General features: G+C 42.5%; 1 protein-coding gene across 2 annotated transcripts in view; it reads right to left on the bottom strand.

The window, feature by feature from the left end:
- aplp1 (amyloid beta (A4) precursor-like protein 1) overlaps positions 1-12848 on the bottom strand; it is a 30849-nt gene that overhangs the window by 5276 nt on the left and 12725 nt on the right. For both annotated transcript variants that reach the window (XM_034553584.1, XM_034553583.1), the window contains exons 2-10: positions 6155-6328; positions 5116-5245; positions 3646-3758; positions 3099-3292; positions 2668-3014; positions 2183-2310; positions 815-889; positions 564-722; positions 341-469 (exon numbers count right to left, since the gene is read on the bottom strand). In XM_034553584.1, the coding sequence (XP_034409475.1) occupies positions 341-469; positions 564-722; positions 815-889; positions 2183-2310; positions 2668-3014; positions 3099-3292; positions 3646-3758; positions 5116-5245; positions 6155-6328 (1449 nt within the window). The remainder of the gene's footprint in view (positions 1-340; positions 470-563; positions 723-814; positions 890-2182; positions 2311-2667; positions 3015-3098; positions 3293-3645; positions 3759-5115; positions 5246-6154; positions 6329-12848) is intronic.

The raw sequence follows: 12848 nt of genomic DNA on the forward strand, positions 1-12848 counted from the left end.
CAGATAGACTTTTTATGGAGTCAGGTGTCTAAAAATGAGTTTGAAGTCAGCAAAGATTGGCTTTGATCTAAGTTTAAAAAAAGAACATTGGTGCCTGATTTACCTCTGTGAGTTCAGTATTTATTTACTAATGTGACGCATACTAATTCCTCAGCACACAATGTCCTGTTCATTACATGGTCAGCAGAAAGGAGTCTTGCATCTCAAAAGTACAGGTGTCTGCGAAAAGCCTCAGAAGAGAGTAACCGACACACACACACACACGCATGCACGCACGCACGCACGCACGCGCGCGCACACACACACACACACACACACACACACACACACACACACACACCTGGAATTTCATCTGCTCGGCCTTCTGGGGGTCGACAGCCACAATGTGCTGGTAATGCCTGAGAGTGTGTCTGCGGTCCTTCTGCTCTGCAGCCATGTATCGCTTCAGAGCCTGCAGCACACGCTCTGGCTGGAAGACAGAGTCGAAGGGAGGACAGAGTCAGGAAACGCCAGACAGATAAGGGTACCACAGAGGGTGAATCTCAAGCAGATCTTAGTCCCACCTGAGGGGGATCAGATTGCACGGCAGTGAGGTAGTTCTCCAGAGCCAGGCGCCGGTTGTTGTTGAGTATGGCCTCCACTCTGGCAAGATGTGTCTCGACCAGCCTCTGCCTTTCTCCAGCGACCTGTTCCTCCAGCGTTTGCAGCACAGACTGGAAGTGCTGGAAGCAGAAAGATGAGGGAGTAGATGCAAGCATGAGTAAAGCTAGTGCTACATCGCCACAGGATAAGTTAAACTATGGAATAAACAAACCTCGTTCAGGGCCTGTCGCTCTGACTTTGGCAGATTCCTTGACTGGTTGTCTGCCTCTGCCCATTCCTTCATGATCTAGGGAATTAAAGATACACAATACTGGTTTATTTCTTTCTATACAAATATCACATATACTACCATAGTTATGAAATAGAGTATAACCTGTATGAACAGCACACTGAACGAGGCAAGCAACATTATATACATTTGACTGTAGCTTTGGTTTCACAATAGAATGTGTTGAAGTTGTCACATTACATAAACTGCCTGTTGACAGGTGCACGTGTTAATGCTATGTCACTGATCTTCATTCACAGTTTGACAAGGTTTGGTTTTAAAAACCTGGATGTCTGGCTTAAAAAGAAAAGTTTGACACTTTGGGAAATGTAGTTATTCACTGTCTTGCTGAGAGTTAGATAAGAAGATTGATACTCTCTCATACAGCTCATAAGACACAGCATGTTATGTATCAATAACATCTATGTTCAATCCATGCAACATGTGAAGTGTAGAACTTACAGGTTAAGTGTGTCATGTGACTAGACAACAACATTTCCAAGAAAACAAAGGGTATTTCCCAAAATGTTGAACTACTCCTTAACAAGTACGGCAACATCTTTTATTGCCTTAAAATAATGACAGCAGTGACAAGGAATTACAAAGTTATCCTATTTTACATAGAAGGGTAGCTATAAAAGAACAGTTAGCACCTTGTAACTGTGCATCTGTAAAGACTTGCTGCTTATCGAAACTGTTAAGCGAGGTCTGCTTAGCTGCACTGAGGAAACACGCAATTTTAGAGCATTTGTGTGTGTGTAAGATACACACAGCGTGATGAGCAGTAGGATAAACTATTGACTTCCATTGTGTGCAGTATGAACATCTAACTCCACAAACACTGCAAATAATATGTATAGTGCTACATTGAAATTATATTCTATTAAACTGATATGGGGGTTTATTTCACATGGGAATATATGTATATTTTAGGTCACAATGACCAGCTCTTTTTAATAATAATAATGTATCCTTTATTGATCCCACAGTGTGGACATTTTTCTCTGCATTTGACCCATCCTTAGTTATTAAGGAGCAGCGGGCAGCAGTGAAGCGCCCGGGGGTTCAGTGTCTTGCTCAAGGACACTTCGACGTGCAACTATGGGGAGAGCGGGGATCGAATCAGGAACCTGAGTACCGCCCCTGTAATTTTTGAAGGGACATATGTGACATTTCTGGTATTCTTCTCTTTAGCTCCTTCCATGAATGCCAGTGGCCTGTCTTTCTGAGCATTAAAGGAGGAACAGTGAGTGTCAGTCCGACCTGCCAGCCACCAAACTATTAGCCTGGTCTCAGCCCTGTGAAAGTCACCTCATTGATGCGCTTCATTCTGCGCTCCTCCAGGTCTGTTTTGGCACGCAGGAAGTTGGCGTGCTCAGTGTCATCCACTGGCTTCTCAAAATAAACATCAACGCCATCTGTGGGCCGAGGTGTAGTCACTAGATGGGACGGACCGAAAACAGAGGTTATTACTGTAATGCAGAATGCCAGAAAGCAAGTATCCTGTAATCAAAAGCCCTGGTCAAAATGTGACAGTGTGTTCACTGAGATAGTAGCAAGAGGGAGCGAAGGCAATTTTACATTTGGACAAATGAGACAAGCAACACTAGGAAACTACATCTGCTTTTTCCTGGACACAATTTCAACGGAAGGAACACAGAGCTCCCCTCTCATTACTGAACACTATGCCAGGAGCTATTTAGTCCTTTTGTGTTGTTTACCATAGCTACTGAACAATCACTGCAGGCTTTTTCCAAACAAAGACAGGATAAACCAAACTAAGTAGGGACACTTACAGCTGTCGCCCTTCATCAGAGGTGCAGAGGTGGTGGGTTTGTGGCTTTTCTCGTAGTAGAAGGAGTCCAGATAGTCTGATGTCTGGTAGGGACCCGAGTCAATGGGGTATTCGTACTCCTCTGGATCTTTCACAGCTATTGTCTCCTCTTCTTCTTCCTCTTCTTCCGCCCCCTCTTCTTCAACTTCCTCTTCCCCCTCTTCCTCTTCCTCCTCCTCCTCCTCCTCCTCCTCCACCTCCTCCTCCTCCTCCTCCTCCTCCACCACTTCATCATCATCCTCTTCCATATCGGCCTCGTCCACATCTGTGTCGGGAGACGGGCTCGGAGTGGGAGCTGTCACTTTGGTGCTGTGGAGAAGTGGAACGTCATTACCCTGATGACCATTAATACACAATCTGTCATCTCTGAGTTGCCAAGCTGAATCATCTTACACAGAGTTGAGTTTTCCACTGGTGTGAGATGAGAGCGTCTGAGGACCAGCAGGGACGTCTCTTTCCTCCGTCTCTCCTTTACCGCTGGAAGTCCCCCGGCCTGGGCAGCACACATACTCGACCCCCCGGAAATGGTCTCCACATGGCAACAGCATGCCGTAGCTATGGAGCTCCAAATTGACTGCAGTGCATTCCTTAATCCAACAAAGTTTCAAAGAACAATGTATAAGGTTGGAATATATATACTGTATATATATTCATGATAAACGTTAACAATAATATAAAAAGTTAAGAGGAGGTGATATGAGGGAGTATTACAGCTTGTAAAAAAACACCTCAGGTAGGTGTACTGAAAAGGTATGACGTGGTGAACAACAGACTTGTCTAGTCTAGTCTGCTGTTGCTGTTCGGGCTGGCTACCAGTGGAAAGTCTCATAAAAATCACCTTCATGCTTTAATAGGGCTTTGACAAACCGTTCTTTTCCATTCCACAATTCTAAACGTCTAGAAATGCCACATCTGCCAACGGTTCACCTGCCCTCCTCACCTCCTTGGCGATGCTGTGCCAGTACACATAACTCTCGCACGCATCCATCTGTTCCTGGTGGAGGAAGCGGCATCGGTCGGGCACCAGCAGGGCCTCGCTCACAAACTCGCCCTCTACAGTGGGATTGAAGACACGTTGAGGTCAGTGTGAGGCGATTTCAAGCAGTGGGATAATTTTAAGGCTGCTTTAAAAAGGACAGAAAGAGAGAACATGAATGATCAATGAATGATACAAAGAATGCATGTCACAAGTATGATAGTGGACTAGAATAGTTACATTGGGATGGGGTGCATGAATAAAGAACTGACATAAAGCATTCATGTGTAATCGATAAGCATTTTGAGAAGACTGCTACATTCCATAACGTATATATAAAACATCTATTATAGAGAACATGAATGTGGATGACTACTTTGTTTCATACAGTAAATTATTATAACGTTTCATAGTCGATGTATTCTATTTACAACTTGGTCTTTCAGGCTCACACTTAACGGCAGTACAGCAGAAATAAAACAAGCTAGTGCCAGCTCCACAGTGCTGTTCATAATAATCCAAGGTGACTCACTGTTCACTACTGACTCACTCATTCACTCATCCATTGTTAGCCTATCTACCCCTCTAGTGGCTGACAGCAGACATGGCCTCTCTGTAATAGTGTTGCACATCCTGCATTGTCTCACTGCCTATCGAGTGTTGCAATAGAAAGACAATCAGAACGCTCGGGCACTTGGAGAGATGCTACAGGAGTTTGATTCAAATCAATGTTAAGTCACATATGATACCAAAAGCATGCTTGTCTTGTTTGTATATTCATAATCTTTTTCCGATATGACAATGAATCGTGATTTGTGTCACTCTTTATTTTATTTCATATACTGCATGTTGTTGTATTGTATTGTATGCTTCAGGTCTTGTAGTGTATTGAGACTGTCGTGTTGTTGACCCAAAATATTTCAAAAGTAAATGTGTGGCCTGGCCTATTCTATCTTGTGCAAAAAAAACAAGCTCAATATCTTGTGAAATACACTAATTTGGCTTTCTTATCTAGAGTTAGATAAGAAGATCAATACCACTCAATAAAAGAAATGTGATGGGTTATGATTTGTTACATTTTTTAGAAATGTTGTAACAATGGTGATTTGTCATATTTACATTTGGATTATGTTATCTTTGGATTGTTTTCAGTCTTCGTTGCTAAGCTAAGCTAACCAGCTGTATTCATATGTAAAAGAGAGACATGAGAAAAGAGAGCAAAACTGTCCTGTTGGTTCAGTGGTCAATGACGCATAACTGCAATATTCCTGCATGTTTGAATCTGGTTGTGGACTTTTGTTGCATGTCATCCCACTGACTATTTAAGAAAAGTGATACAGATGGCATGACCTCAAGCACACAGTCAGGAGTAAATGTAACCATATATATTGTTTGTAGTGTACTGATGGAATGGCAGTGCGGCGTTGTTCTTACCTAGACAGCGGTAGGGCAGGACTATGAAGGGGTGTGTCTGGCAGTGGTCCCAACCTTTCTTACACCAGGCAGGGATGGTGACAGGTCTATTTGACTCCTCTATATGGGAGATTGGAAGTGCTGGGTACATCTGGACATACAGGTACATGCAGAGACAACAAGAGACACAGAAACAGATAGATGGATGGACAGAACAGACGGTTTGAAGACAAGAGGAGCAGTGGAGGGAAAATCGGTTAGAGAAGAGGTTTGGGAATTGGTTGGGAGGGGTAGAATAAAAGTAGCAGGAGAGGAAGAGGGAAGAAGACTAACAAGGGAGAGAGTCATGCAACATATGTTCTAACTACTGAGACAAAGCGGTGTACACCTTACACATATATTCACTGAACATTTCAGTGAATATCTTGTCTTTTTTCATTATTTCCAATTCTTTCACTTAAAATCAGGGACAATATATCAAACTCAAAATGAGGTTTAATAGTGAGATACATTTAGCTGGCTCAGAGGCTTCTGTGTAAAGCCACCACGGATGCATAATGTGTCTGCTAATCGCATTACAGTCCAGTCAGGCTGCTGCTCTCAGGCGGCAATGTCTACTTTGACCTCCAGATGGCGCTTGGTAGCCTTTACTGTGGCACTTCAGATACATATTTCTGGAGGAGGAGTTTGTGGAGAGTATGTCTACCATTGATTACCTGACAGTAGATGTTAAAGAGTACACATATCAGGTAACACGATGAGGAAAAGTAGATGGTGCTACAAATGAAATATTGTAATATTCCAACAGGCCACCATCACTTCACTATATATGGTTAAATATATAGATTTATAGGACAGGTGTTAGACAAACTGATTTAGAAAACAAGAACACATCTTTTTACTTGACGTCTTCTACAGGGTTGATTTCATGCTGCATTCTTTCAAAACTAGCTCTTTGCCATTAAGGGAGATCTGCTGTGAGAAATATTGATCGGGGCTGGTGTTTTTTTTTTTACAGTTCAACTTTATGTTATTTCCCTTGCAAGGTTCAGGACCCTACCTTCTGACAGTAGGACAGGATTTCTCCGGGCTCTTTGTAGCAGCCTTGGTGGCCCTGAGGATCCGGCTCCCAGTGGCCAGTCTGTAGGTTCATGTGCAGGAGCTGACGGCCACAGAACATGGCAATCTGCGGCTCTGCCCCCTGGGGGCCTGGCACCTCGGTCATGGCCAGAGCCTAGGGAGCAGAGAGGGGAGAGGGGGGGATGAGAAAGAGTCGATACAAACACAGTGGCAGATTATATTGTGTTTGAAGCTGATCCATGGCGGGTAGACCACAGATAATTCCTAAATGCACTCCAGCACTATCCAACATTAGACCAAGAGTGTAAGCCCGGGTGCAAGACTAAGTGACTGAGTGAGTGTAAGATCGAAACAGAGAGGCGAGAATGTAGAAAAAGGAAGGGGGGGGGGGATAATGCATGGGAGAATTGAGTGCTTAAATTCAATATTGGAAAACCTTAAAATTCAGGAAAGATCCATAGAAGACTCACTGTTGAAATAACTGTGAAGTGAATGAAAAGACGAGGCAATAGAAGACCTGAGTAATCGACTGGTGGCCTATGCTGAGAGAAGAAGGAATGGACGGTGGATAAAAACGAAGGTGTATAGAGGAAAATATACACGACAATGTAAAAGAGTGTCCCCACCCTTCCCCCATTCCTACTTCCCCTCCTCCAGCAGCATTCTAGGATGCTGTTATTGATCGTGGGATATGTTACCTCTGCCTGGGGGAGGGCCCAGGGGACCCCGCATAGAGGAAGAAACGCAGCAGCTCGGGCTGAGAGTCAGGTGTTAATACAAGCTCATTGACCGATGGGCCACTTCACTACATTAACACACAGCACAGAGACAGAGCGAGTCCAGGGAGGAATAAAGGAGGGGAAGGGTTAGGTAAGAGAAAGAGCAACTCTATAAACGGCACAAACAAAGGACTTCTTCTGCCTCAACAGACAAAACGTCCGCCTCAAGAATCATGAGAAAATATATCATGTTCCCCTGGATGTCTGAGTCATCTCTTGAGCATTAATGCGCATACATGCAGAGTCTCTGCAGGTCACTTTGCTCAAGTAAAAGATGCGGTTCCTCAGTGCATCTTTTGGCAGTAACATTCACGGTAGAGTACATGCGATAATGTTTACTGTCCAACCCTAAAGCCCCTCAAAAGGCATCCTGTGCCCCAGAGTATAGCTCATATCCTTTCATCTGCGCTGACAGACAGAGAGATAGACCTACTGACGACAGACAAGACGAGCACTGCTGAGCCAATTAGAAGGAAGTTGCCCAAAGGGAAGAAACGGAGGAGATAAAATATGGGAGAGTGACGCCCGATCAAAGGGAAGCCCTGCTATGGCCCGAGTGTTTGAAGTCCTAATTAAAATTCACACAGAATAAAATAAATATATAAAACCCTTTGAGTAAATGTACAATAAATATAAAAGGCCCTCAGCAGTCTGTGCATTATAATTATGCTAAGAGGAGCTTGTGTTTCTGCATGTCCTAGCAGATTTCTTACAAATTACGGCTCTACTTTTCATTACTGCTGACCATTTCTCAAAGCAGAGGGCGTAGAGTTTTTCAGATTTAGGAATGCATTTTTTTTACCTTACAGGCCATGTATTTTCTCCCAATTAACTGTATCATTGTTTGAATATAAATTAGATGATGACAAAGTTGCTTTGAACATAACGTAAAAAAAACTCCTTTTCTTTTAGGGGAATATTTTCCCACTGGCCTTATGTGCCTTTTGACAATATTGCTCACTAAAACAATGCTGTTTTGCAGCTAACTCTAAAGCGTTGGCTGCCAGCCCTTGCTGACAACTTCAGTGTGATGGATTACCCGTCTGAGGCAAAGTCTCAAGTCCCTGCAAGTTACTGATCACCCCACAGTTAAAGAATGACAACAATAACAATGGCTGCTTGAAGGCATGGACAACATATACAAAAAATAAATATAACTATAACTATAGTGTGATTTTGTAAAATTGCTGATCCATTATTTGTAGTAAGTTCACAGACAATTAATGTTTAAATTGAAGTCTTATTTCTAGTTTCACTATATTAAGTGTTCTATTCTAGAAAACTGAATGACAAGTGTGAGAAATTAATAGTGCTGCTTTTAAGCTTTTTTATGGGTAAAGAGTATTGTTGGAGGGACACGAGAAAACACTGCTGAAACAGTCTGTCTACTGTAGCTGCTGAGATACTGTCTAAATAGATATCTCTCTCTTTGACTCAGGGAAGGTCAGTGCCACAAAGAAAAAAAATACTTCCGGATATTTGAGAAGATAACCTGGCAGCTCCCCCTGGTCCAGCTCTCTCATCATGCCTGCTCTCCACTACTGCACTTGCAGAAAATCAATGCTCAGCAACTGCAACTGTATAGCCACGTCCCCCCAATCAATAGCAGTCTATCAGGAGCCTGAGGCCCTGACCTCCAGCACTGCAAGGCCGCACACCCAGCCTCCAGCCTGATCTGGGACCAGATTTAGATCTCCCTCTTGAGATAACCCGTGATAAGAAATACGGTTTTAAGATGTTCTTCTCCACATGCTGGTCTTCCCTACACACAGCGTCAGGGGCTGGCGTCACATATACCCACTCGGTTCTGCTGCGTGAATGCGCCACAGAGCCTTTTGTAGACGTTTCATTGTGTTCTCACAGCAGTAACAGAAGCAGTCGTCAGCATGTGTGTCAGTCCGTTTCGTTCTGACCCCCAAAATGATTTGAATACTTTTAAAGGAAGCATCCGTGACAGGACAGAATCTTATTTTGCTTTATTTATCTTTCTAAGAAAAATAAACACTGACTTGGGAAATAAGTAAACGCAATAGTCAGGAGTGTGGGAAAAACCTCTGGCAGGACTGTGCTTGCATCCCTGCTTGACGATAGAAGGCTGATTTCATTCCAGTGAAAGTTGTCGACTGAACTTGCTTTAAGAACATATTGTTTTCATTTGCTTTTCTATTTGATCGCATTTAGTCATATTGAACTGTGTGACACTAAAATATATAACTTTTACAACTTAAATACCATTAAATTTACTTTTTACAAGTTCAATTGCATGTTGTCTATCATTCTTAAGCGCGCCCAGATCACATATCATTGGTATGACTGTAAAATCAACTCAATAGCCAACCTGAAGCCAAGTCAGGTCAATACTGCACACATCTTTACGTACTCTATGAGTACTGTTTGTGCAACACTTGTTTGTTATGGCAAATTGTTCAGTCAACCAAAAGCAGAGTCTGCCTGATAGCAACAGGCAATTGGAAAAAAAGATCCAGAGAGGTTGTGGAAGAGAGAGGAGGGCAGCGAAGGTAATGTGCAGCTACCTATGGTGTTGTTTACAACAAACAAGATATCAACATGTCTGCACACTTATTTCTGTTGCACACACCTACTTTATTTCCTAAAGTCCGTGTCATACAGACCAAACACATGCAAGCGGCACGGCTCTATGTTTAGTCGGTCCACTACTTTGGTCCAGTCTAAAAAAATATGAGCCACTATTGGATAGATTACCATGCAATATTGTGCATACATTCATGATCTACAGAGGATTAAGTCTACTTTATTTGTGATTACCATCATGAGGTTAACATTTTGGAATGATTGCCATCAAACTTAGTTCAATCATGGTTCCCAAAACAATGTATTGTCCTTATTAATGCACTGACTTTTCCTCTACCACCATTATCAGGTCACCATTAAAATATATTCTATACTGATGACCAAACATCTGGAATATGAATGACATTACCATCAGCCTCAGCTGTACTTTGTGTTTCAGGTAAATGTAACTGTTACCATGCGAAAGTAAGATGTTGACCATGGTATTTATACCTCTTAAATATTAGCATGCTAGCATTAGGACAGAGCCGCTAGCATGGTTGTAGGCCGTGTTGATGATTCACAGCATATATTCAATATTACTAAACAGAATTTGAAAATATGCTATTTAGATATTGTTTCTAATTTAGCAAAAGCAGGAAGGTAATGTTTACAAAGAAATCAAAGAGTAAAAAATGCTTTCCTTACAATGCTTTGGGCTCTTTAGTAGACACATCGGTGTATTCCCTAAACACAGATTAAATAGACACAGACAATAGTCCTCTGTGGAGAAGGATTAGGCTTTCATTCACTGCTAAAAATAGCTTTCGTAACAGTGATTGAGTCCCATTCTCGTGCCTTGATTAAGCTGTTTTGTCCATATTACAATTTATAGCTATAATTCCCTTTGGACAGACAAACATGCAAACAAAGATTGGTATGCAGTTTCAATTTTTGATGCCAATTTGAGTACAGCGTGTGGCGTGGGCACCGTAGTTTAAGTCTCTCTGGACATTCCCAGTCTCCATCAGGAGCTGAGACACACTGATCCAGTTGGCTTCGTAAAAATAATGCCTCACAATCTGTCAACAGTTATGCTTCTTCTCCAGTAACGGACAGGTTCATCATCATGTGTTGGTGAGGCAGCACTGTTCAACCATCCTGACTGCCACATATCATGTCCCAGTGCTGATGAGGCTGAACAGACTGACAGCCCAGAAGCCTGACAGCTCCCCACTGCAGAGCACGCTTCATCATTTAGAATGACCCGGTGATTTAAAGCATCGATTGGCATTCTGCCTTTTTTCGCCATTATTGTTTCCCTCTGGTCTGCTTCTCCATACCGCTCGCATGCTTCACTTTGTAATAACACGTGTATCTTCACAATTGAAAAATAATTGATTCCCCAGAGACGCACTGTGCACAGAGGTTGTGGAAAAGCCAGTGTGGATATAATAATGGTTAATTATATTTTCGCAGATATCCCATGTAGTAAACGAGGCTGCAATGTGGAGCACCATGAATAATAGGCGAGATTTGATCTTGGAACATAAATGCTTCTGTCAGTCAGGGCTGGGTTTGGGACAGGGTAGCACATTTACATGTTCTTCCAGCCTCTTCCACCCTGTTCTAATTAAATTTTCAGCACCTGTTCCACCCTTATGTTGCAGGATGACTTCATCCTCTGTAATGATGCAATCTCCCGGTCCTGGCAGGCAAGCCAGAGCAGTAGAGGCGGAGCGGAGGAGCCCCCCCATCATTTGTCACCTTTTCCAAGTTGAGGTATCGAAGTAGATGTATTCTAGTGCTCGCAGCATGCAGCAGCACAACCACCGTTAGATAGGAGACTTTGATATCACTCAAAGCATTTTTATTTCCTTGCATACAATTGTGTTTCATTGCATTTCTTTTATCCTGGTTTATCCTTTGATGTTTCACTAGGTTGATGATCAATGAAATGCATATATATCTATAGCTACAGATATAGATATATACACACTCACAGTATCTTGCTGCATATGCATTTAACAGGTATGTAATGAGGGCCATCATAAGTGACACAGGAGATTGACATGGAGGAAACACTATGGACATATTAGGAGTTGGGTGTTATTGGGTGCTTGGTCTCATGTACAATCAAATATGTAAAAATAAATGCATAATACCCACAAGAACATACTCAATGTTTCTCTGACACCAAGTTAATTCATTTGTGCTATACTTCCTTTGTTATCTTACATGCTGTAAATTATCTGAAGTGTATTTTCCGTGTGCATGTATTTATGAATATACAGACAATCCCGTCAGAGATACTATATTGTAGGGAGCTTGCTTGACACCTGCTCACTAACTAGAGACATCAGACCCCTGTGGAGCTAATCCCTAATTAGCCACAGGGATCTGGGATATCCCATCTAACCAAAAAACGCACTGAAGGTCCAGGCATAACTCTTTAACATTAACATCTGCTCTCAATACTGTAACTGTTGCTGTATACGTCATTTTATTTCTAAAGAAATACCATTATGTTATACCGGTGATACATGCATAAAAAAAAAGGAGAATTAGTTACTATTACATAATTTTACCGGGCAAACTATGAGCTTTGTCATGCCTGGTGTTATTAATGTAACGTTGTGGACTGACCACCTTCCATCACTCGTGTAGCGAACACACCCACGTACAAATAAGCCTCACGATGCATAAGTCATGCACGTATGAGCCACACAAACCTTCCTAAGCACTTCTTTGTGCTTCTCTGCAGCACAGATGGCTGAATAGTGGGTGTCTTCCTGCTCTCCGGGCCCCTCCTTTAATCTTTCTCTATATCCCCCTCTCTCTGCCTCCTCTCAAGGCGGAGCTCAATCTACCCACAGCCGCCCTATCCTTGATATATCTCTTGTCCCCCCTCCCTCCCCCTAACAGCTTTCACACAATGCCTGACACTCTCCTGTTTGGCCTCCCTCCCTCGGCCAGTACTAAATGGCCAGAGAGATTTGGGAGCATTCATCATTGTAATCATGTTGGTTAATTATTCATAGTCTCCATCAGACCTCTTCCTGGTGTGGCATGTAGTTATTAGAGAGTAGCAGCATTAGTCTGCCAGACTCTCCTGGTGCAGCAGAGGGGACAATGGAGGATAGAGCAGGTTAGCTCAGCCCATTGACACTCATTATTATACATCTCTTACTAATGGCTAATTGAAGCCATTCATTTTCCATTCAAAACGACCAATATTTTCCGGCAGGGTGGAACAATATTGTTCAACAGCTTCCTACTGTAAACCACATACAGCAGTAAAGTTACTTATTGAATACTAAACCTCATTTTAATCCTTAATTGACAACCATTATATTTTTTGTT

The sequence above is a fragment of the Cyclopterus lumpus genome, chromosome 16, assembly GCF_009769545.1.
Source record: "Cyclopterus lumpus isolate fCycLum1 chromosome 16, fCycLum1.pri, whole genome shotgun sequence".
Taxonomy (NCBI): Eukaryota; Metazoa; Chordata; class Actinopteri; order Perciformes; family Cyclopteridae; genus Cyclopterus; species Cyclopterus lumpus.